We start from the raw sequence: 24,628 nt of genomic DNA on the forward strand, positions 1-24,628 counted from the left end.
CAGACGCCGCGCCCTGTCGCCGCGGAGCCGGCGGCGCGCAGCTCGGCCCGGCACCGGCCCGCCGCAGACGAGGACCCGCGGCGCTCGGGGAACGCGACAGCGGCGCTCGTGGCCCCGGTAACTGCCTCCCGGCCCCCGTCCCAGCCAGCAAGTGCCGTCCCCAGGGGTGGGGAGCAGCCTCGGGGGTCCCCCGCACGCTCGGCGTGGGCTCCCGCGCCCCCTGGTGCGCGCGCGTGGGTGCGCGCGTGTCTGTGTGGTGCGCGTGTCTGTGTGTGCGCGTGTGTGCGCGCGCCCTCCCCTGCTCCCTCGCACCAGCCCCCAAACCAACTTGTTCCCGTCAACTCCATCTTCCCGGTCCCCTCCGTCCCCGTGCACAGGCCCGGCGAAGTCTCCTGGTTTTTCCCGTGGCTCTCCCGGTGACAGCTGCGGGGCTCCATTCCCTGCGCTGTTGGAGACAGGCAGCAAGCAAAGTTTGTCAGGAGCCGCGGGGGTGACTTTGCCTCGGGGACCTGCATTTGTGCGTGTGCGAGGTGCCTCGGTGTGCGCGGAGCTAGTTTCCCAGTTTCCCAGGGCAGGGGGTGCCGGGCTCGCGAGCCCCTCTTGTCCCTGAACCCCTCCATGGGTTTGTGTAGTGAAAGTGATGACCTAACTAGTAGTGGGGCATTGCAGGCGCGTGGCCCCCGCCCCTGGGGAAGCAGGGGAGCTCCGGAGAGCTTGTCAGTGCGAGCTGGCAGCAGGCTCCGGGGCTAGGCACCCCTCAAGTCCGAAAGGCAGGCTCTGGGGGCAGGGCTCGGGGTGGGGGACAGGGGCTCGGGAGCCGCTTGAATGCTGCCCTGTGACGGCCGACATGAGGGAACAGCCCTTATCTGCCTGGCTCTGATCCCCCGTGCTGTCGTGGTTGTGGAATGCAAAAGCCAGGACACGATGGAAACAGGTTTGTCATGGAATCTTTGGAATTTCAGACAGGAGGAATTAATTGGAGTATCATCCTCCTCGTTATTGTGCCCCCTTTGAAACTTCCTTGGGGATTTTAAGATAGATGGGTCTTCCTGCAGCTGGGTCTTTATACCCACAGAGCTGACTATAATTTCCACTTGATTACAGCTAAAATAGTCTTTAAGATGAAGTTTCCTGAAATGATTTAAAATAAACACAGATGGGAAGGGGGAAAAAGCTGTAATGAGGCACTTAAAAAATAAAGTGAGCATTTTCTTAAGAACAAATGGGATTTTTCAGTCTTGGAGAGATTGCAAGAAATATATGGGTTTTTAAAAATCTTTGAAATGGAGGGTTTTTTTTTAACTGCTTAAAAAATATTACTGACACCCCACAAGGCTTTTCTCCCCATCTCTATGTGTTTTGCCTTATTTCTGACTTTGGAATATGTCCTCTTTTCTTTCAAGGACTTGAAGCTCCTTTCAGAATGCCGGAGGAAAGTTCTCCCAGGCGGACCCCGCAGAGCGTTCCGTACCAGGACCTCCCTCACCTGGTCAATGCGGACGGACAGTACCTGTTCTGCAGGTTCTGGAAACCGACGGGCACACCCAGGTAAGTCTGCTGCGGAGTGCTGCCCCAGATGCACGCGGGAACGTCCTCACCTGCCTCTCCTCCTTCTTCATGTAGCATCTCCTTTGGGGCCACTTTCTTCATGACCTACTTCACGTCAGGCTCGGCGGTGCTGACAAAGCTGAGACTTATACTTGATCTTTTTTTTTTTTTTAATTAAGAAGCAGGAGTCCTATTTTCATTATAACAACTAGGATACCGATTCTACCGTATGGCAGTGTTCAAAAATTCCACATGACTTTATTTTTTGTACCGGAGTTGATTTCCTGTGGTACAGGCATTCCTTTAAAAATCAAACCCAACAGCTCCAGAAAGCCAGCTAAGCAGATAGGAAAAGCAAAACTGTATCTCCAGGGTAATCTCCCTTCTCTTTTCCTGCTTGATTCTGGGCTTCAGAGGTGTCGTACGTGTACGACTAGGAAGAAGGGCCTGGGTGTTTCCTTCTGATTTTTTGCCGGCTCAATTACTTTGTACATTTTCCATCAAGGGTTTGTCTTGCTATTACAAACAGGCGTTAGGACTCTACACCATCAGACAGCTGGTCTCCTGCTGCTCCCCTCCTTTGTACAAAACAGGGAAAACCCTGCTTGTCTGTGTTATCCAGGGAAAGAAATTATTTGCGGTAACCAATTGGCCTGGTGACGGGTGAGCATCTCCTGTCCCGTGGATATTTCACCTGCCTCACAGGCCTCTGGTCTCCTAGCGGACACGGTCTGATGTGGATTATGTCTCTGTTTTTCGGTAATCACCTGACCCTAGCACAGCCATAGAGCCTCTGCTATATTTTCAACAAGGTGTATGTAATCCAGGTGGCTGCCCATTAAAAACACAGAGATAGGGACTTTCAAAGACCTGGTTTAAATCATAGCTTCGGGGCAGCTCTAAACTGGCTCTCATAATGGGCTGGTAATGGTTCTTACCAGTTCTGGCAATATCTTTCTTGAAGATTTCCTTGAGAAGAGAGTGTGTATGTCTGCAGATGTGTCAGATGGAGAGAGTGGGGAAGGGAGGGAAGGAAGGAGGGAGGAAGGGGGAGAAGAGAGAGAGAGAGAGGGAGAGAGAGAAAGTGTTGTCCGGCATTATCATTAATTCTCCACTCTGACTTAACTGGCTGTAGAATTGCACGTTCTCAGTTTAATTTCTAAGAACTTTGTGGTATATGGTGCATTATTTGATCAATTTACAAAAAGATTTGGAAGTATACATTTTTGATGTCCAGGTCCCGGACTTTGGGAGCTTTCCTTGGTTGAGTGGGGAGGCCGTCTTAGTTCCAGGTCAATGAAATAAGGAGGGCCTTGGGTCTCCGGCGGGGGTCTCACAGGGCGATGGGCGAATGGGTTGGGAGTGGCCAAATTGGCTGCCCCTCCTTGGCTGTGAGTGGGTTTCACAATCTCCACGCCGACGTGGCACTGTGGGGAATTCTGTTTGCTCCTTTGTTTTTGCTTCACTTAGCCGTGACAACAGCCCCCCCCCCCCCGGCCCCGGGTAGTTTGAACCAAGCTGTCTCTGGGAAGTCAGGGTTTGCATTGTAGTGGCTGCCGATGGCAGTAAGGACTCGGGAGGGTGGCTGAGGCAGTTGGGTCCTGGGAGTTGGGAGAGAAATGTGACCGGGAGACACCCCCCACCTACTCTGCCTCTACCCCCTGGAGATGCTGCGGGTCATAGGGAGTCCGGGCCAATGTCAGGGGTGATCTTCAAACCATTTCACCACCAGCCCCGACCAATCAGAAATTCCTGGAGGCCCCCTGTGGCAGGTGTTAACCCTGTGGGTTTATCTCTGGATCTTGTGGAGGGCTCGGGCTTCCTGGAGGAGGCATCGTGGCAGCTGGAGTGGTGGGGAGCAGAGAGGGCCTCGGAGCAGAGGCTTGTGCCGACTGGCGGGAGAGCATGTCCGTGTGTTCAGAACTGAGAGCGGCTGCTCGGGCAGCAGCAGCTCTGTGCGTGGCCGCCTTCCTGTCTGGAACATCTCTGCTGTGGAGTTTCCACACTGTTGTCTACTGCTGGCAGGAAGGGGGAGGGGACCTCAGGTCACCACTGGCCTCAGACCATACCCTCCGGGGAGGGTCCTCGAGGCCCTTTTTCCAGTTCAGCTCAGGGCCTTCTCTGCTCTACCGTCTGTAGGAAAACCCAGACAACGTTACCTTCTTCTCTGTCCTTGCACTCTGCTCCATTAAAAGCAAAGTCTTTCTCACAGAGGACCTTGAGGCCTCCGAAGCCACCCTGGGTGTCATCTTACACAAGGGTCTGTGTGCATCCCTCTCCGTTGCACTGCTTTGGGTTGGTTTTGTGTTCGGTGAGTTGCCTCCGGCTCGTGGGGCCTGCCTCAGGGCACCTGGAACTTTCTGCTCTTGTGGGCCTTGCTGGGCTCCAACGCCAGCCCTGCAGGGGCTCAGAGCAACACTGGGTCACACGTGCAGCCATAACTGGGAAACCGGCCTAACCTGCTTATGGGAACAGATGATGTCTTTATAAATGCCAGCCTCTCAAACTGGACCCTGAGAAAGAAGAAAGCATTTCTTGGGATCGTCATTCTAACGTGTGTGTCCAAACATGACGCTGTGTTTAATATAGCAGGCCACAGGCTCGGCCTTGGATCATTTCGTGCCAGGGACTTTGAAGCCTACATGTGGCAGTGTCAAGGCAAATCCCACTCCTCTGCCAGTATTTCCAGTGATAACAAATGTTATACTTAAGGTAAGGCAGGATTATATCAGTTGAGTATCTCATATTAATTGCATATCAAATACTTTCCGGGGTCTGGATTCGACTCTCTACATACACGATCTCATCTGGACCCCACACCAACCTGTGAGGCCAGTGTTGCCACGACTATTTCCATTTTACACGTGGGAGAACAGGCCCACGATGACCCAGCAACCATAGCTGGATTCAGTTCAGAATCCTCTGGCCCCAAGTCAGTGGCTCCGGATGCACACTGAGAAAGACAGGCTTCCGTGTTTTTAAGCAGCATCTTCCTGATCAATTCTTACATTTCTCATTAGGGCTGAAGATCACTTCACCCCACGGTAAAGAGTAAGAGAATAACGAATTCTCCCTAATCGTTTGCTCATAATTACTAAAAGTGGGAAATAGATGAAAGATACGGATCCGTTCGGAAACCAAAAATCTTGGGAGGCCCTGGGGAAGTGGCTGCTTTATCCAGAGAGATGCAGTATCTCGGACTTGGACGATACCGGTTCTTCAGCACATTTCCAGCCCTGATGTCAGCAGGGAGACCGAGACCCGCCCCGGTGGGGGTTGGGTTGCCTTGCGAGCTCCTGCGCCCCAGAGCAGTGGCATTTAGCACCTTTGCATTCAGTCGGCCACGTGGCCCTTAGTCCATTAAAGGACAACTTTAAATGGCAACTTCCGCGTGTTACCCCGCCAGGCTCAGAGCAGTGAAAGTGCACCTGCCCCACGTGGTGGGAAACCAGACTCAGCTTGAGGATTTCAAGGCTGCCTTTGGTTCTGTGTGACGAAGAGGGCCAGGGGGCCCCCTGCAACTGTGCAATGGCGCGGGCGCAGCCCCCAGCGGACGGCTGGTTCTAGGCCTGGGCCGCAGCATGTTTGCCTGGTTATCTGCAGTGGGCGTGTTGTGTTGGATACACACGTCGGTGCCCTTCATCTTCCTTTAAAGCCCGTACTTCCCTCCGTGCACTTGGTCTCTGGGCAGCCCCTCAGCTTTGAAGAGCTGACAAGCGTTCCTGTCTCTAACTTCCATGGTGATAACAACTGGTTTACTGGGGGAGCTGTTCCAAAGTGCGGTTGTCCCTTGTCCCTCGGCTTGCAGGGGTCCGGAGGCACACACCCTGCAAGGAGACTCGCTGGAATCACAAGGGACTCATTTTTGAAAGTTTCATTTAGCATTTCTTTCCAAATTCCCCTACATTTTCAGAGACCTTCCAGAACAGAAGCCCCTGGAGTTCCTTCTCCAGAGCTGGCTGGCTTTGTGCTCTTTCTCTTTCTGGCGTCTGACTTCAGTTTCAGAAACCCGGCTTTTCCCGCCGGTCACCCGGCACCACACCCGTATGTAGACGCCGCCGCCTCCCCCTCCCGATTCCCCCAGTCTGGGCTGTGTCCAAGGCGGTGTGCTGTTGGTGAGGTTTTCAGGACTTCCTCTTGGTGACATGGAGTGTGGGCTGGGCTCGGGCACATGGCAGGAAGGGGACTAATGAGGGTCATGTGGCATCGTTTCTCAGCCATTGTTGGTGGATCTAGAATCAATAAACCAAGGTCCCTGCTCCCGCTACTCCTCTCCTTACCCCTTATTCCCCAGAGAGGGGCTCAGCTGGTATCCTCTACCTCTGCGCTGGGTCGCACTGATCCCTTTCTCCACAGAGCCTTCACAACTTGTAGCTGCATTTTTGGGCAATGCCGCTTTAGGACACTTCCTCCCACTTATGCAAATTTACCTGGAGAAGAAGTGAATCCTCAAAGCTGGGATATATTTAAACACGACTAAACACGTTCCCTTCCTGCCACCCTCATAATGTCCTCCTCACATCAGCCACCTGCCCCTTGGGCGTGGCACCAGTGGCTCCAGAAGATAAGGGCTCCTCCCAGCCGGCTGGATCCAGACCATGGGATGCAGCGTCTCCACCCTCTGGCTGGACATCATTTTGATCCCTGCTGCCTTCTGGAATTTTGTTCTCATAGATCAGACTGGCTTTTCCTGTGCTCCCCTCCTCCTTCGGTTTGTAAGTCAGTTATTTAGTGCCCCGTCCCCGCCCCTGGCCTCCAGCACTGGTCCGGTGTTCTGGGCAAGGTTCCGCGCATTCTGCTTATATCTCTGAGTGTTTCCGCCTCCCCGTATGTCCCCTGCTGCCTCCCACAGCTGTCGTGACCTCTCCCCGCTCTGAGCTCCTGCCACCTACGGGGCTAGGTGTTACTGCATCAATTACTTCTGGTTGCTACACCCTCGGGGTGGACCAGATCCCATCCCTTCTTTGTCCCTCCAAGGAGCCATTTTGAACTCTGTTCTGTTGGACTCCAAGGCTGTGAGGAGCGTCTGGCTCCCCCCAGGCCCAGCCCCTGAGACCTGCTCCCTAGTTGTCAGGTGCTGGCGCAGCTCTGGGGCTCTCCTGAAGCCTCTGTAGCAAGACAGGCTCCTGGGGCTCCCCTCCCTGCTATTCTTGCTCAGCCACAGTCGGCCTCCCGTTCAACTGGCCAGTTTGGCCAACGCTTAGTTATTGACGTCTACATGTTCGACACATTGTGTTGGGCACCAGTGTGGGGAGAGGGTGGCAAAGACCGCTTTGTTTGACGAAGGGGTGGGGGTGGGAGAACTCGGGGATAATCGCGATGTGCTGTGGCAGGCCCCTAGAGATAGGACAACAGCTGAGCCCTGCAGAGCCTTTGTGCAAATGAGGGAAAGGGGTCCATCCAGGTAGACCTAGCCCTTCGGGTGTGTGGCTTGGGAAGCAGAACGTGGGCTGGATTTCAGCGCCTACTCATCCTTTCAGCCAGTGCCCTTGACCTTCAGGAAGGGCATGCGGGGGGAGGAGCCAAGGCCGGAATGCATGGGCTGTGTGGGATGTTCAGGAACCTCAGCCATGGTATTGCTGGGCAGAAGGCAGAGCCTAAGGAAGCTAGAGGGGAGCGAGGGGCCAAGCGAGGGGTGGGGGGGGAGGCTGCAGGCTGAGCTACAGGCTTGGCCTTGAACCTTCAGGGGGTGGGGGCCCCGTGGATAAGTTTTAAGCTGGAAGTGCTGGAGACAGACTTGTCACTTGGACAGCCAGCTGGTTGAAGGTGTTTGCCATCATCCAGGGGACAGGTGAAGAGGGCTGAGTCCCCACATAGTAGTGGCTCCATGTGATAACAGTGGAAGGACTAAAGTTGCCCACTGCCGGTGGTGATGGCAGTAGAGGTGGGGGAAGGACAGCTCCCAGATGCCCCCCAGGTGACAGGCGCGCAGGGAATGCAGGGTTCTCCTTCCCCACACGCCCCTTTATCATCACCACCACTCCGAAGGTGAGGACAGCTGGGGCCCCGTGGGACGCTTCCCTGGATCATCCCTGGAATAAACCAGTAGGAGAGACGGAGGAGAGGGAGCATGGCCAAGCAAACTGAATTCCCAAAAAATTATTAATGACAGGGACAAGTTCATTTTCATGAAGGTGAGAGAAAGGAATCCTGTCTTACATTGGCTCTCCACAATGAGGACTCGAAAATGAAGCACCTTTGTCTTAACCTGTTGTTTTATGCAATTTACACCAAAGCTCTGAGAAAGTGGACCTCAATCTGAATTTATAGCAATGACACTATTTTCGATCAATCAGCTTTTCAGTCGCAATCTGATTTTCTTTTGCCTATTTTAAGAATTTCCTAAGTTTCTTTCTCTTGTATGAGCTGTTGTTTCTGCTTCTGTTTATGCTATGTTATAGCATAGCAAACTGCCTTATTTTTAAATAGGGCATCTCTTCTGGGTGGTTGTTTTTGTTTTTTTGTTTTTTTAAAGACTCTTCGAGTAGCAAAGATCTTTTGATGGCCAGAGGAAGGGCCGGCTGCTATTCTTGCAGTTGATTTTTCCAACAGCTTCGTTAAGGGATAATTTCTTCCAGTTGCTATAAGAATGTTCTGCAGATACAAATCTGGCTTTGTTTTGCAGTGGAATCTAAGAAAAAAAATAGCAAAATAAGCTGCTTCCTGAATAGCCCCCATTGTCCACCGCTGTCTATTTATCAGCACCTTCGGGGTTTAGATCTCAATCGCAGAGGCACTTTGTCTGCGAATGCAAAGCCAAACCATCGGTTACTGTATGAATGGAGGAAGTGGTCTTCAGTGGTGCGAATTTTTACAGCTGAGATTACAAGACGACCCTTGTCCCATATTTTAGGGTCATCCAAGGTTCTTGTTGGTAGGAGGTTCTTTTCATGTCACACAGCTTTGTTCATTGGGGGCGGGGGTGGGGATGCTGATGGTGGTCACTGAAGGACTGGGGGTGACATTGTTCTCTCTGTGTACGGAGACACACACAGCAGGGGGCCGTGTGGAGGTGACAAGAGCTGTGAGCCCCTGCACTCTATTTACAGCTGCCCCATTTCACATTCGTTGGCCCCTGCCACGCCTCTCCCGCATGTGAGCCCAGCAAATCCTCCTGTGCTGTGATGAAAGACCGTGCCTCCCCTTCCTCAAAAAGGTGTAAACAAGCTGTTTCTCTAGATCACAGCTCTAGCCACATTTCTGGAAGGAAGGAAAGGAAGGAGGGAGGGNAGAAGGAAAGAAAGAAGGTTTGGAAAAATATAGTTTCAGTTGGTGTTCGGATTGAGGGGGAATTGGACCTTCCTTTTCCTTGAACAAGTTTCCAAAACCAGAAATATTGACATCTCCATGGGGCAGGATTCATAGAGATCAGGATGGAAATGGATCACTTTGTGAAGTCACACCTGTGTTACTGGGAGGGCACTCACGTGTCTGTCCCCTGGTGCTGCTCCCTCCAGAGAGCAGATGTCGGAAGCAATGCCCAGGGTGAGGCTTAGATTCCTGAGATGGTAGTTTGCTTCTCCCACCAAAATGCAGGCGTGCCAGTATTCTGTTTCTCTGCACATGCGTGGGGTATCCCTGGTGCCTGGAACAGCGACCAGCGCTCTGCGGGAGCTTCGTGAATGTGTGTTAATGAGTGAATGAATCTCCTCCGAGTGAGGAAAGGGGCATGTGAGCACGTCACTGGCAGAGCTCTCTCTCTTCTGGCGGAGGAAGTCAGAGTGGAGTGCTAGGGTTTCCTTACAGCTCCCCAGCCCTCCCTGGCCCTGGGGACTTCCCCAGTAGGTCGTGGAAAGCTTTAGAGGGTTAGAGTCTGTGAGCCTTTTGACATCATGGGTATGTTAAGTGTGTACCCTTTTCTGGAAAGGAAGATGGATCGTAGGCTCCATCGGACTCTCAAATTCGGGGTAGTCCCTGACCCCAAGGCTCTGGGCAGATGTCATCATCAGATGGGAAGACTGAGGCTAAGAGGGTAAACATGAGGTCACCTAGGGGATTGGCATGGGCCCGGGGTCCAGGTCCTGACCACACGCTCTTCTCTGTGCAATGCTGTCTCCTAGGAGTTGCTCCCACGCCTTCTTCTCATGGGTTTAAGCCACAAGGTAGCCCTTCGCAATAGGGATTTCAACAGATGTCTAGTTTGGGGAAGGGCTTGGAGAGGCCTTAACTGGCCACCTCCCTCCTGGCTGCTGGAAGACTTTTGACGACATCTCTATTTTGGTGATTCTGTTTTCAGTGGTTAGAAGCATGTGGGCACCTAGGCGATGGCCCAGGATGCTGAGTAATGAGGGTTGATGAACTTCAGAAAGATGGCAGGAGACACACTCAGAGGCCCCACGAGAAGAGAGACGCATTCTAGGAGGAAGAGAGGCCCAGAAAAGCTCTAGGAGAGTAAAAGGAGGATGAGGCAGAGGATGCGTGGGGCCCTGCAGTACAGAGGGGGCGGGAGGGGGAGGAACAGAAGGAGAAAAGCTCGCAGGCAAGGAGAAAACTTTATCTTTGGCCTCACGTAGCCGCTGGTTAATCTTGCCTTGTCAAGGCAGGTCGGTTTCCCCAGGCCACTTGCATGTTACTGGATTAGAGGTGGAAGACTAAGGCTAAGAAATTGCTGCCTTTAGGTGTTTTGGAAGTTTTGCTCTGTTTATCCTGTTCAGTTAATCTTGAAGAGACATGTTTCAGGGAAAGCTGGTCTCTCTGTGGTGCAAAGTGAGATAGTGCAGTGAACAGACCATGGGGAACAGACCGGGTCCACGTGGACGAGGCGTGGGACTGTAGGCCTTCCTTGACCAATCTCTGCAACTTTAAGATGGGGGAGCACCAGCACCTTTTCCCTAGGGTGGTTGTATGGGTCAGATATGTGTCAGAGTTCATGTCAGGCACGTAGTGAATGAGGTGTGAGTGTGGGCTCTTAATACTTAGTTTGATCTCTTTGGCTGCCTCCACCATCAGTCTGGCAGGCTGTGAGGAAGGACTGTGTGTTGGGCTTGTCTGTTACCCACCATTATCCCTTACTTCTCATCACCCTCCTGGCAAGCATCAGTCACATAAGCCCTACAGTGAAAGCAATAATGATCTTTTATTTTTTTAAAGATTTTTATTTATTTCTTTGAGACTGAGAGAGACAGCGCATGAGCAGGGGTGGGATGTGGGATGAAGAGGCAGAGGGAGAAGCGGACTCTCTACTGAGCAGGGAGCCCAATGTGGGGCTCAATCCCAGGACCCGGGGTGATGACCTGAGCCGAAGGCAGACACCCAACCAACTGAACCACCCAGGAGCCCCACCAAGAATGATCTTTATAAATTCCACCTTTATGGCTCTCCCCCATGACCACAGCTGCATGCTTTCCCCCAGTCTTCAGCCTATTTACTTTTTTTTTTCCTCAACAGTTAAACAACGATTCAGTTCTGTTTTGGGGCACCTGGCTGGCTCAGCCATTGGAGTGTGTGACTCTCGATCTCGGGTCTTGAGTTGGAGCCCCACGTTGGGTATAGAGATGACTTAAAACAAAAACTCCTCAGTTCTATTTCAGTGAGATTTCAAACTCCCTAAATAACACAAGTTTAATAGAAATAGATGCTGGGTGCTTAGTTTACAAGGTAAAGGAACCAAGAAACCACGAGGGAGCTGTTGGTGGTGAAATTCTTTTTGAGATAACACATAGTTAGGACCATGAGACACGTTTATCTCGTGCGGAACCTCCATGACAGTTTGTGAGGTACACTCTTGCCCGGCAAGGAGACCAAAGCAGCCTTAGCGAGTAAAGCTGGAAGTCAGTGCGAGCAAACCTGAGCAGAAGCATCCACTCCATTTCCAGTAGTCTGTGTCTTAAGACATTTCCGTCTCAGGCATATATGTCTCCTTTGGTCCTGATCTGCAATCAGATGTGCAGAATGTGCAGAATGTTTCTATTGTAAGCGACGCGGTTAACTGGTACAAGTGCCACCCTGCCATTTACTGCATCTGGAGTGGGCGGGGCAGCCCGGCATGCATTAGTCACCTGTTGCTATGTAACAACATGTTGTTAGCTTGTGATTCTGTGGATTGGCAATTCGCGCTGGGCTCAGTCAGGCAGTTCTTCTGCTGCTCTTGGCTGACCTTCCTCATGCATCTGTGGTCAGCCATGGGCTCTGTGGGCACTGGCGGGCCAGCTAGGGGCTTGCTGGTCTAGGATGGTTTTACTCGCAGGTCTGGTATCAGCACACTGTTGGCAGGAGCTCGTTGGTTCTTCTGCGTGTGGTCTGGCACCCTTTATCAGGTGGGCTCAGATCTGGTCTTAGGGTGGCAATGTTTCAAGAACAACAAGAGAGCAAACCCCAATGTACATGTGCTTTTCAAGTCTCTGCTGGGATAAAGTGTGCAAGGGTCCTACTGTCAGAGCATGTCAGCCCAGAGGTGGTGTGCAAGGGCACACCCAAGGAGCAAGGATGAGCGGAGGACATGAATGAGACCACTTTTGACATTCTACCACACGGGGAGAAGATCTTTGTCCTAAGAGTCAGAAAACCAGCGTCCAAGCTTTATTTCTGCCTCTGCCTCTGAGTAACTTTAGACAAAGTACCATCTCTTAGACCTTCAGGCAAGTTCCCAGAGGGTTTTGCATTTTATATAACTCTAGGACACTTTGCATCTTATGATGGTGGAACAACCCCTGAGCTTCTCCAGGGCAGAAGTCATGTTTATGTTGTTGTTGTTTAAAGATTTTATTTATTTATTTATTTATTTGGGAGAGAGAAAGAGAGTGTGTGAGTGGAGGGAGGGTGGGGCAGGGGGAGAGGAGGAGAGAGAATCTCAAGCTCACTCTATGCTGAACAGGGAGCCCGACACTGGACTCGATCTCTTGACCCTATGATCATGACCTGAGCCCGAACCAAGAGTCAGACGCTTAATCGACGGCCCCACCCAGGCGCTCAGTCATGTTTAGTGTTATGCTTTCTTCTCCAATGCTACCCCCTCGTAGAGTTTTGGCCTGGCACAAAATAAGGGATTTAAACATGTTTCTTGAATGAATAGATGAACTTCTCATATTTAGAGTCAGATGATTGAGTTAGATGATTCTCCAAAGTCCCTTCCAGAGGCATGATTTTCGAGGAAAAGAACAGAATATTTCCACTGAGTGCAGATCAGAGGGGCTGACTTTTTTGTTCAGGAACTGGAGCACCAGAATCCAGATGTATCCCTGAAGGCGTTGGTAACACCCAGAATAAGAATATTCCCCGTAGGTAATCCCCCGAGAGACCAGGTGGCTGTGTTTTAGCCAATTTAACTGGAAGGTAAAATTCTGTATGTGAAAACGCACGTGCAAGTGGGGCCTGCAGGATGGCAGAAGGGGATTTCCATTTTAGCTTCAAAGTCAGAGTGGACACCAGAATCTGGACATGAGGTCTGTCTCTTCGTGTGATGTGGGGAGATGAGTCACCAGGATTAACTGAGCTCCAAATGCAAGCTCAGCAGCAGCACTGGAGGGCCCACGATACGGCCTGGAGACTCAGGCCTGTTTGAGTGCGTACCTCCAACACCATGAGGATCCTTCTGGACACCTTGCCTGTGCTGTCCCCCATTCTCGTTTGGAGATACAGACGTGAAGTGGCTCTGTCTCCGCCTTCACAGACATCTGTGCTCATGTACTGAGGCGGCAGGTCCAGGCACTGTGGTGTTTGCGGGCACCATACGCTCTGTGTTGGGGGTTCAGAGAAAAGTTTAAGTTGGCTCGTGAAGGCGGTGAGGGGCATTGCAGGCAAGAGGGAGCCCTTTCATACAGGCATGGAGATATGTTCTGAAAATGACAGGCATTCTTCAGCAACTGTAGTCTAAAGTACATGGCAGAAGATGAGTTTGGAATGATTGGCTTGGGAGCCTGGATTTGAATGGCTACCGTACTCGTTGGTTAAGGATGCTGTAACAGAAGACCACGGACCCAGGGGCTGAGATAACAGAAATTATCTCACAATCCTGGAGACTGGAAGTCCACGATCAAGGTGCTGGCATGGTTGGTCTCTGGTGAGAGCTCTCTTCCCGCCCTGTAGACGGCCACCTTCTTGCTTTCTCTTCTCATGATCTTCCCTCTATGTGTGCACGTTCCTGGGTCTCTCTTCTTATAAGGGCACCTGTAGTACTGGATTAGGGCCCCATTCTTATGATCTCATTGAACCTGAATTACCTCCTGTAAGGCCTTATCTCTAAATACAGTTATACTGGAGGTTAGGGCTTCAACATGTGAATGCTGGGGGGACACAGTTGTTTGTACCAGCTGTACTTGACATGTCAAGGGACCTGGGCCTTACTGTGTGGTCTGTGTGGGAGCCAGTGTAGAGGCGGAGTCCAGTGCAGCTGGCCATCGTTTCCAGTCTAGTGCTTTCAGGCTACCTCCAATGTGCGTGAGCATCTTGGCTTTTCATGTTTCTGTTTCTCTGTGGTTTCATGGTAGATGCCTTAGCCTGTCTAAAGTTGCTGCGGATTTATCCTTCTCCTGAAGTCTTACAGCTAAGACCCTCTAGTCTCAGCAGCCCCTGTTGGCCAACTGGCTCAGACACAGGTGTGGGAGCAGGCCAGGAATAAACCCTGTCTCTACAGAGTCAGGGCGCTGTACAGACCCGGTATTTACCCTCTCTGTAACCATTCCCGCTTCTTCCTTACTGACTGTTGTCCCCAGGGGTACAACTCACGATTGTCTCCTATCAGGTGTGACTCTTCCATTCTCCTTACCCAGGGTCATTGGCAGCCAGGGCTGGCTATGGGCCCGGTCTTCCAGCTAGAAAAAGAAGAGCAAATTAAACCTAAAGCAAGTAGAAGGGAGGAAAGAATAAAGATTATAGCAGAAACAAATGAAATAGAGAATGGGCAAAACAATAGGTAGAAGAAATGAATCCAAATTTGGGTGTTTGAAAAGATCAACAAAATTGACAGACCTTTAGCTAGATTATCAAGAAAAAGAAGACTAATGACGAGGATCAGAAATGAGAGGGAACATTATCTTTCATGAGTACCAAGGATTATAAAAGAATACTATGAATAATTGTATGCTCATCAGCCAGATAACTTAAGTGAAGGGAAATTTCTAGAAAGATGCAAACTACTGAAACTGACTCAAGAGAAACAGAAAATCTGAGTCAACTTACAAGAGACTGAATTAGTAAGCAGAAAACTACCCACAAAGACAAGCCCAGGCCCAGATGGCTTTATTGTTGAAATCTACTCAACATGTAGGGAATAAATATCAACTCTTTGCACAACTTTCTAAGAGAAGAGGGAATACTTCTTAACTTTTTCTAAGTGGCTAGTATCACCTGGATACCAAGGACATATAAGGAAATAAAACTACAGGCCAGTATTTCATATGCATATAGATGAAAAATCCTTAATAAAATACTAGCAAATGGAACCCAGCACCATTATAGAGAATTGTATACCATTACCAAGGGTGGCTTATCCCCGGAATGCAAGAGTGGTTTAATATCTGAAAAGTAATTACTGAAACACACCATATTGGTAAAATAAAGAAAAAAGATCATCAAAAAATATGTAGGAAAATATTTGATAAAATCCGGTATGCTTTCATGATAAAAAACATCCAACCAACCAAAAGTGACCTTCCTTAACCTGGTAAAGGGCAATGACAAACAACTCAAGCTAGCATCCTACTTAATGATGAAAGACTATATGCTTTGTCCCTAAGGTCAGGAACAAAACAAGGACGGCCATCTCCCCATTGCTATTCAGCATTATACTAGAGGACCTAGTCAGGGCAGTCAGGTGAGGAAAGGAAATAAAAGGCATCCAGTTTGGAAAGGAGAAGTAAAAATATATTTGCAGATGACATGATCTTGTATATGGAAAATCCTAAGGAATCCACTAGAAAACCATTAGAATGAATAAATGCACACAACAAGTACAAGAAACAAACTGAAAAGACACAAATCATTGTATTTCTATATACTTGCAGTGAACAATTGGAAAAGGAACTTAAGAAAACAATTCCATTTATGAGAGTATCCGAGAGAGTAGAAATACTTAGGCCTAAGCTGAACAAAGAGAAATGCAAAATTTATACTCTGGAAACTGCAGAACATTCTCAGAGAAATTAAAGAAAATCCAAATGAGTAGAGGACATCCCACATCAGTGGACTAGAAGACAATATTGTTAAGATGGCAGTATTCCCCAAACTGATCTACAGATTTAAGGCTTCTTTCTAGAAATCGACAAACTTCTTAAAATTCGTGTGGAAACTCAGGGGGCCCAGAAAAGCCAAATCAGTCTTGTCAAAGAACCACCAAATTGGAGGATTCTTATTTTCTGATTTCAAAACTTAACTACAAAATAACAATAATCAAGACAGTGTGCTGCTGGCATAAGGATGGAAAAGAATTGAGAGTCCAGAAAACAACATATATCTATGATCAATTCATTTTTGATAAGAAGGCCACAATAATTCAATAGGAAATATAGTCTTTTCAACAAATGGTGCTGGGATAGTTGGAGATCAACATACCAAAGCATGGAGTTGGACTTCTTCCTTATACCATATGCAAAAATAAACTAAAAAACCTAAATGTCAGAGCTCAAACTATAAAAATCTTAGAAAAAAACATATGCTTAATTTTCACGACCTTGGATTTGACAGTGGTTTCTTCAGACACCAAAAGCACAAGTAACAAAAGAAAAAATTGATCAATTGGACTTCATCGGCATTAAAAACCTTTGTGCTTCGAAGCACACTATCAAGAAAGTGAAAAGACAATTAGAAGAAAATATTTACAAATCATTTATCTTCATAGGAAATCATATCTAGAATATAAAAAACACACTTGCAACTCATGATAAAAAGGCAAATGACCCAATTAAAAAATGGGCAAAGACCTGAAAACATTTCTCCAAAGAAGATCTACAGGTGGCCAATGGGCACATGAAAAGGTGCTGAACACCACTAGCCTTCAGGAAAATGCAGCTCAAAAGCACAATGAGCTACCATTTCACACCCACCAGGATGGCAAAAATCAAAAAGGCAGTAACAACTATTGGCGAAGATGTGGAAAAATCAGGATCCTCACGTGCTGTTGGAGGGAACTTGAAATGGTGTGGCCACTTTGGAAAAACAGTCTGACAGTTACTGAAAGGTTAAATGCAGTTACCGTATGACCCAGCTGCTCCATTCCTAGGTATATACAAAGGCAACTGAAAATGTGTGTCCGCATGAACACGTGAATACCCATAGCAGTATTATTCCCAAAATGTAGGAAGAACCCAAATGTCTGTCGACTAATGAATGGATAAATAAAATGTGGCATCTCCAGACAGTGGAATATTTTTTAGGCATAGGAAAGAATAAAATACTGATACATAGCCCAACAGCAGTGAAGCTGAAACCCTTGCGCTGAGTGACAGAAGCCAGTCATAAAAGACCACATATTACACGATTTCATTTATACAAAATATCCAGCATAGGCAAATCTACTAAGGCGGAAAGCAGACTAGTGGTTCTCTGGAGCTGGGGTGGAGGTTGGGGAAGTAGGGGATGATAGTTAACGAGTATAGGGTTTCTTTTTGGGGTGATGAAAATGTTCTAAAGTTGCCTATGGTGATGAATATACTAAAAACCATTGCGTTGTACACTTTAAAAGAGTGAATTGTATGGTCTCTGAATTATATCTCAATAAATCTGTTACCGACAAATGCAAATACCTAGGGAAATGAGTTAAGGAATATTATGCAAATATTTTAAATGATGTTTACCATAAAAAACCCAATAGTACAGAAAGTTGTTTAGGAGATAATGATACATGGGAATAACAATATAAAACTGTGATCCCAACCGTATTAAAATTATGATCATAGGAAGAAGGAAGAGAAATATGAATAGTGGTCATTTCTAGGTTGTGGAATTGTGATGGGCAGTTTTTATTTTGTCCTTCAGACTTTTGTGGTTTTCCCATATTTTCTAAAAGGAGCAATTTGCAGGAAGGCTTTGGAGGACTTCAGACTTGAGCCGGGTCTTGAAGGGCAATAAATTTGAGCAAAGAGGGAAGTGTGTCCCCGGCAGGACTGGGTAGCCTCAGAAGGCGTGGTGAGGACAGAGAAAATGGCTGGAACCCTGAGAGATGAGGCTCTGAAGGCAGGTGTCTGTCCCGTTGGAAAGGGCTCACGTGCCTTGTTTGGACTCTAACTTGGGGGCAGCAGGGAGGTTCTGAGACTGACTCCCTTGTTGGGATTTGGTGGGAGTTAATAAAGGGAGAAGAGCAGAGACCCCACTGCTGAGAGATCCACAGGAGACCAAAAAATATTAGGTAGTCGGAGGGAGAACTGGAAGAGAGCAGTGTCACAGGGCAATAGTGGGCCACTGGCTTGGGGTCTTGCGGACAAGCAGCTGGCCTGGGAGTCTCCTCCCTCCAACTTGCGTGGTGTCAGCCACAAACCGTGGAGATGGCTGAAAGGATGACTCCACCATGGCACTCCTTTTTTTTTTTTTAAGATTTTACAGTATTTGAGAGAAAGAGAGAGCACAAGCAGGGGGAGGGGCAGAGGGAGAAGCAGACTCCCCACTAAGCAGGAAGCTCATTATGGGGCTTGATCCCAGGACGCTGGGATCATGAACTGAGCTGAAGGCAGATGCTTCACCGACTAAGCCACCTAGGCGCCCCATGGCACTCCTTACAGCTCTTGTGAAAATGATTCGGGGACTCCCAGAGAGAGGGATATTGGATGTCAATAGGCCCCTGGCTTTCATGTCTCAGAGAGAGAGCCTGTATGTCCTGCAGCATCTGTGAGTGAAGAGACAAACATGTAGTTGTAGCCATCTGCCCATGTAGCCAGTCAGCCATCCATCCATCCATCCATCCATCCATCCATTCATCCATCCATTCATCCATCCATCTATCCATCCATCCATCAGATTCATTCAACAAACATTCACTGAGCACCAACTCTATGCCAGGCGTTTTACTGGGCCTTGAGAGAGAAAGAAATTGTTGAAACCCCATGGTCCCGGGCTTTGGAGGACCTACAGGACAGAGAGCAAGGCAGGAAGGCAAGCCCGTTGTACATGTGTTAAGGCCCAGTGGGGTCTGGGTTCTGGACCAGGTGCTTTGCTTGGGGAAGCTTGAGAGTGTTCTCCCCTTGCAGTCCCAGTTCACGCCCTGCCTGGCCATTGGGCGCATTCAGAATCCCACACACCACATCAAAGATGGGCATTGTCGGGTTCAGTCTTGACTGACACCAGCCGAGAGCTGGGAGAGCTCATCTCCATGGCTGAACCTCAAAATACAGCAGTGAAGCAAGACTTCCTTGAATATGCGTCTTTGAGCCCGTATTTTCTTTGAAAAGGGGAAGGAAGCGGATCTTCAGAAAGGCCCAAGCTCGAGTCCGACACCTTGCTAGATACTTCTATGGCTCTATCTCCCTGAATCTCACATCGCTGTAGGTGGTTAGAATCATTCCTGTTATGTTATTGATGGGGAAATTGAGTCTCAGAGAGCCACATGTTCATAAATGGCAGACCCAGGATCTGAACTTATATCCGTCTGCTTTAAAGGCACTGTTCTTGCCCTAACATGCAGCTCTGCCTCCTGAAACCTTTTCAGAGGCATTCATATAACCCCGCCATGTGCACAGGTGCTACTCAATGTTCAGATGATAACCCCATTTTACAGATGAGAAGATTGATGCTCAGAAGGGCACAGGGGCTCCAATGAAGTCCCATGGTGGGATGACAGGTCTTTGGTGTGAGCCCGTGGTCCATGGTCCCTCCACCCCCACGGGTGTCCAACTCCAGGGTGGGCTCTGATCACACCAGCCTGGCTGCAGCTGCCCGTTAGGATTGCAACTGAGCTCAGAAGCCTTATGGAGCCCATAAAATTGTAACCATTTCCCTTAATTCATGACTGTGTGCCCATCTCACCTCTCCTGCATTCTCAATAAATTCCCGATCGTTTATTGCCATCCGTTTGGCATTTCACCACCCAGAAGAACTTAGAGCCGTCTGCATACTTGGAAAGTTCATGCTGTTCTCCTTCCAGGGAAAAAAAAAAAAAGTGTTACATAAGATGGAGCCCAGCACACTGGTATAGGAGGGTCGGGGAGCCTCGTCTCTGACTAAAGGAACTCTCTGCTGCTTCCACTCGCTGTTTCTGGATTCATCCAGGTCCACAACCACACCACAGCTGTCTCTTTAAATATTTTCCCTTGCAAAGCCTTTAAGAAGAACCTAAATGGGATCCCCACGCCCCCGTAGAATTGCTCTCTCTCCAAGGTCTCCTCTGGGTTCTGTGAGGAGAGGCTTCTTCTGGAGAACTCTCAGGCCTTCCTCCTGGTGGTCGGTGCTGGCCACTTTGTCCTTTGGGCAGTGATGGGGGGACATCTCGGGGGGCCTCTCGGGTTCCTGGCCGGCCCGACTCTAGCCATGTCTCCCTCATGGAACAGGCTCTTCCTTCACTCATTCATCTTAGGTCGTTTAATTTTGTGGTTGTTCATAAAATCTGCTCTATTGTCTTGGTGAACATATTCACTAGAAGCCATTGAGAAATGAAGGCAAAGCAGAAAGCTGGGATGCCTGACCACCATGGGACAATCGTGTTAATAGTCGCAGCTCTTGGAAGCACCCTAAGGATGATCTAGTTCCAACCCTTGACTCTACAGATGGGGAAACTGAGGAACGGGGAGTTAGGGTCATGCATTCCCTCTCAGAGATGTAGGTGGCAGCGATAGGCACTAGGGAGTCTGAGCCGAGTGCACCAAGGTCCTTGTTCCCAGGAAGCCAGAGGTCGGCTGGCAAGCCAGGAAACAGTTGAGAGATTGGTGACCCATGGGGGGGATGTGGGCCAGGTGCAAGCGAGAGGTGGCTGGGGCAGCTTTGAGCCGGGGTGACATTTGAGCTGGGTCTGGACTAGAACCTGCTGGCGTGACAGGGCCTGCCTGGAGCTCACGCCAGTGCTTGCCTCACCGACACAGGGCTGTTTGCTTCTTCCTCCTCCCAAGACCACTTTGGAAGTTTGCCTTCTACCTGCCCTCCTCTCATTCGGGTCATTTCTGCCCCATGCCTCCCTCCTGCATCTCTAGTCTCGCATGGGTCCTCAAGTGCTTCCCAAGGGCGGCAGCGAGCAGCTGGGCAGGGACTGGGGGGCCTGGGAACCCTGCAGGGCCCAGTGAGTTTTGCAGGCCCACCGCAGAGAAAGAGCTGGCACGTCCTCAGGAGACCCGTGTTCCCCACACCTCGGGTGTTCACACGCCACCTATGTGATTTTCACTGCAGCCCTTTGAGTTGAATATGATTTCTTCATAGCTGTCTTTGACTCGCTTTCTTTTTCACTTCAAATCTATTTTAAGAGGAAACGTTATTCTAACTCAGGAAATAGAAAACCGGTATCAGATACCATCAATAGAAGGAGAGACCACAGGAGAAAACCCAGCACAGTGCTAAATTCCGGTCCCCACTGGGCTAGCCCCAGAGCCCCGAGCCCATGGCTTCTCTGTCTGTCCTGGAGATGGGCTCACGTTCGAGACACACTTAAGACAGATCCACTTGCCTGAGACCCTCCCTTCCGTGCTCACAGACCGGAATAAAGAACATTCTCCTCGTGCACGTTCATGTTATTTAAGGTTGTCACTGAGCCCCCCCTCATCCAGAGCACTGCCAGCCTGGGGATCTTACAGGCTGAGAGCCTGTAACGTGGTAGTTTGGCACCTCCAAGGTTCATCGTACCAACTAGTAAATGTTGACAGTTCGTACCATCCCCCCAGGACACTGACAGTCGAGCTCTCTTCAACATTTTTCCCCCAGGTGGATACACACCCCTGCAGTCAAGAGTCACACTATAAATAAATGAGTGTGCCCCCCCCCTTTTTCTACTGGCACCTGCCAGTACAGCGAGACCTTCCCAGATGGCCTGAGCTCGCGTGCGTCGGCCATTGCGGAGAGCCTGGCTGGCACCTGGCAGGATGCAGGGGAGCAGCTGGAGGCCAGGGCCATCCCCTGTGCACCTCAGGTGGTCTGCAGGAGGGCACCCCCTGCCCCATTGGGAACAAAGGCAAACAAGGGCCCTTTTCTGTGTGGTAAGAAAGACCAGGCTTGGAAGACAGAGCTCCTTCACATGGAAGCAAGTCAGTCACACCAACGTCTGGCCCCTTGGCTGGCCTTTTCTGGAATCGTGGGACAGCTGTGAAGCTCTTCATTAATGGACTGTCCGAAAAATCACGCCATGTGTCTTCCACAGACCATTAGTGATTTCCCAGAAGGCCCGTTCCAAATATTGATTTGGACGGCAGCCTCCGAGGAGCCCTTTGGCGTGCGGACCTATTCAGAGCTGGCCATGGCCCTGGCTGCCAGAAGAGGTCTCTGAAGAGACCACACGTGCTAATGAAGGGTCTTAATCTCTTGGCCTTTTACAGAACTGCTTTGCCATTAAAAATAAATCATTCCTGGAGGTTGCATCCCTCAAAGTGTAGGGAATTATTTTCAGGCAGGACAGACCTGATGTTGGAGGAATAATCATTTCCATAGAAGCTTCTAACTTCATTCACGTAAGGCTGTTACCTGTCTCACTTCCCTGGAATCGGCGTGTTTCCTGCACCTGCAGGAAATTTCAGGAAGAGCGGCAACGTGGGAGGGGCTGGCCCTGTTTAACCGGGGAAGCTGGGATGTCACTTTTGCTCATTATTGCATCCCGGACACTGGGACTGCCGGTGGCTAAGTGCCTCCGTGGGCCCTCGTTGTGTGGTCATTTCTGCATTTATTGGCAGCAATAAGGCATTTAAGTTTCTGAAGTCCTCTCCAACCCAAATTTGCTGTCGCTGCTCAGATTTAGTCCACGTCATTGACACATGGCGCTGTAGAAGCCGGAGGGGTACGGCGTGGCGGCTTAACCTCCCTGTGTCGTGAAAACCATCACCGCAGTGAGTTCAGCTAGCGTCCGTCACCTCACATGGCAACAGCAAAAACGTACAGGAGTTAAAAACGTGTCTTCCTTGTGATAAGCACCTAAGGGTCTTAACACCTTTCCTGTATGCCACACAGCAGCAGCAGCTGTAGCCGCCACGCTGTACGGGATGTCCCTGGGACTTATTCATCTTATAATTGGAAATGTGTACCTTTTGGACTCCTTCTCCAGTCCCCCCTCCCCTCTGATAACCATAAACTGATGTCTTTTTCTATGAGTTTGGTTTTTTTCTTTTTCTCTCTTTTTTTGGATTCCACATATAAGGGAGATGCTGCGATATTCAGTGCAGTGCCCACAAAGTCTGTCCATCTTGTCACAAATGGCAGGATTTCCTTTTTATGGCCAAGTAATATTCCATTGTGTAGATCCATGTATATCCCCCACATCTTCTTTATCCATTCATCCACTGGTGGACATTTAGGTTGCCTCCATGTCTTGGCTGTTGTGAATAATGCTGCAGTGGGCACGGGGGTGCCGATGTCTCTTCAACATAGTTTTCATTGCCTTTGGATGTATTTCCAGAAGGGGAATTGTTGGATTCTACGGTAGTTCTATTTTTAGTATTTTGAGGAAGCGCCATACTGTTTTCCTTAGTTGGGGCCCCAATTTACATTCCCGCCAACAGCACACAAGGTTCTATGTTCTCAACATCCTTGCCACCTGTTGTCACTTGTCTTTTTGAGACTAGCCATTCTGAGTGGTGTGAGGCAATAGCTTGTTATGTTTTGATTTGCATTTCCCTGATGACTGTGAAATTGAGCACCTTTTCATGCACCTGTTGGCCATTCATAATCATTGGGAAAATGTCTCACTGCGGTCTTGAACCTCCTACCTAGTATGATGCGCACTGTAGGAAGCAATTCCGTGTTGTTAGGGTGGAGCAGAACAGTCTTCTGACCCTCCCCTTTGACTGTTTTTCTCCAAAGTGCTTGACACAGCTCAGAATATATTTATTTGCTAAGTATTCTGGCTCTGGCACTAGAATGAAATCTCCATAATGGAAGGGACTTTATTTAATTCAGATGTGTCCCTGGAGCCTCAATGAGTACATGGCCCAGAAAACGCACTCGACAAGTCTGCTAGTGAAGAAATGAAGGGCTGAGAGCTGCGTGGGCATCAGACTGATGACAGGCAGTCCTTCTGTTCCTTCATGTTGCATTATGGGTGTGATCGTAGCAGCCTTCCAGGCTCATGGAGCTTTATCTTTTCTAGGGGGGAAATATATATATAAATACTAGATACTATTTATATATTTTATTTATTTATATAACATAATATATAAAAATACATGTTTATATGTAAATATATATATATATATATATATTTAAAGAAAATCGATGTTTTGGGAAATGTTCCAGAACTTTGCATGCATCTGATCTTTACTCTGCAGTTCTTACTGCCATGCTTTATAGGGTTCTTGCATTAAAATGGATGTGAGGACAGGAAAACCAGTTGCGGCAGGAAGATCATAGCTAACCACACAGGGGACCAGCATAAAAGCTACTTCCTCTGGCACAGGAGGCCGCGCCCAGGGTGGCCTGCCTGGGGCTCTACCGGTAGGAAAACATTTTGATGTGATGATAAGGACAATAGCCGGCTTTGTTGTGCCTATCCGATGTCATTTAGTTCTACCTCAGGTCCTGTAGTTTCCCCATTTCACAGAGGTGGAAACAGGGAGGTCAGCAACTTGCCCAAAGTCGCAGAGTTAGGAAGGAACAGAGTCTGGATCTGAACCCAGATCAGCTTGCTGCTGCACACGTGAGGGATGTTGGTAGTGAGTCTGCCTTTGTTACTGTACAGACTGAGCCATGTGAAAAAGAGACCTCCAACTTAATGGCTTGTGTAAGATGAAGGTACAGACTCCTTCTCCCTTACCAGTCCAGAGGTCAGTGGGCCAAGCTGGCGGCTCAGCCTGCACCATACTGTCATTCAGGGGCCCAGGTTCCTTCCACCTTGTTGCTCCACCACCTCTGTGGGTGTGGGATCACGACCAAATCTGCGCCATCACCATTTCTGTCTTCCAGACGGGGGAAGAAGAAAGAGAGCCAGTGTAAGACAAGTAGATTGTTTTAAAGTTGGTGTCTAGAAATGGCATATATCACTACTGCTCATATTCCACTGGCATAAATCAGTGATGTGGCCACACCTAGCTGGAGG

At 49.2% G+C, this 24,628-nt stretch overlaps 1 protein-coding gene across 2 annotated transcripts in view; it reads left to right on the forward strand.

The window, feature by feature from the left end:
- The first annotated feature begins 6 nt into the window (after nucleotides 1–6).
- MGLL (monoglyceride lipase) overlaps nucleotides 7–24,628 on the forward strand; it is a 113,428-nt gene continuing 88,806 nt past the window's right edge. Inside the window, exons 1-2 of one of the 2 annotated variants that reach the window (XM_034658878.1) lie at nucleotides 7–117; nucleotides 1,404–1,548. In XM_034658878.1, the coding sequence (XP_034514769.1) occupies nucleotides 1,424–1,548 (125 nt within the window). In that variant the 5' untranslated portion in view covers nucleotides 7–117; nucleotides 1,404–1,423. Of the gene's footprint in view, nucleotides 118–378; nucleotides 935–1,403; nucleotides 1,549–24,628 lie in introns of those variants that run through there. The other variant, XM_034658879.1, reaches the window with a different exon arrangement.

The sequence above is a fragment of the Ailuropoda melanoleuca genome, chromosome 4, assembly GCF_002007445.2.
Source record: "Ailuropoda melanoleuca isolate Jingjing chromosome 4, ASM200744v2, whole genome shotgun sequence".
Classification (NCBI taxonomy): domain Eukaryota; kingdom Metazoa; phylum Chordata; class Mammalia; order Carnivora; family Ursidae; genus Ailuropoda; species Ailuropoda melanoleuca.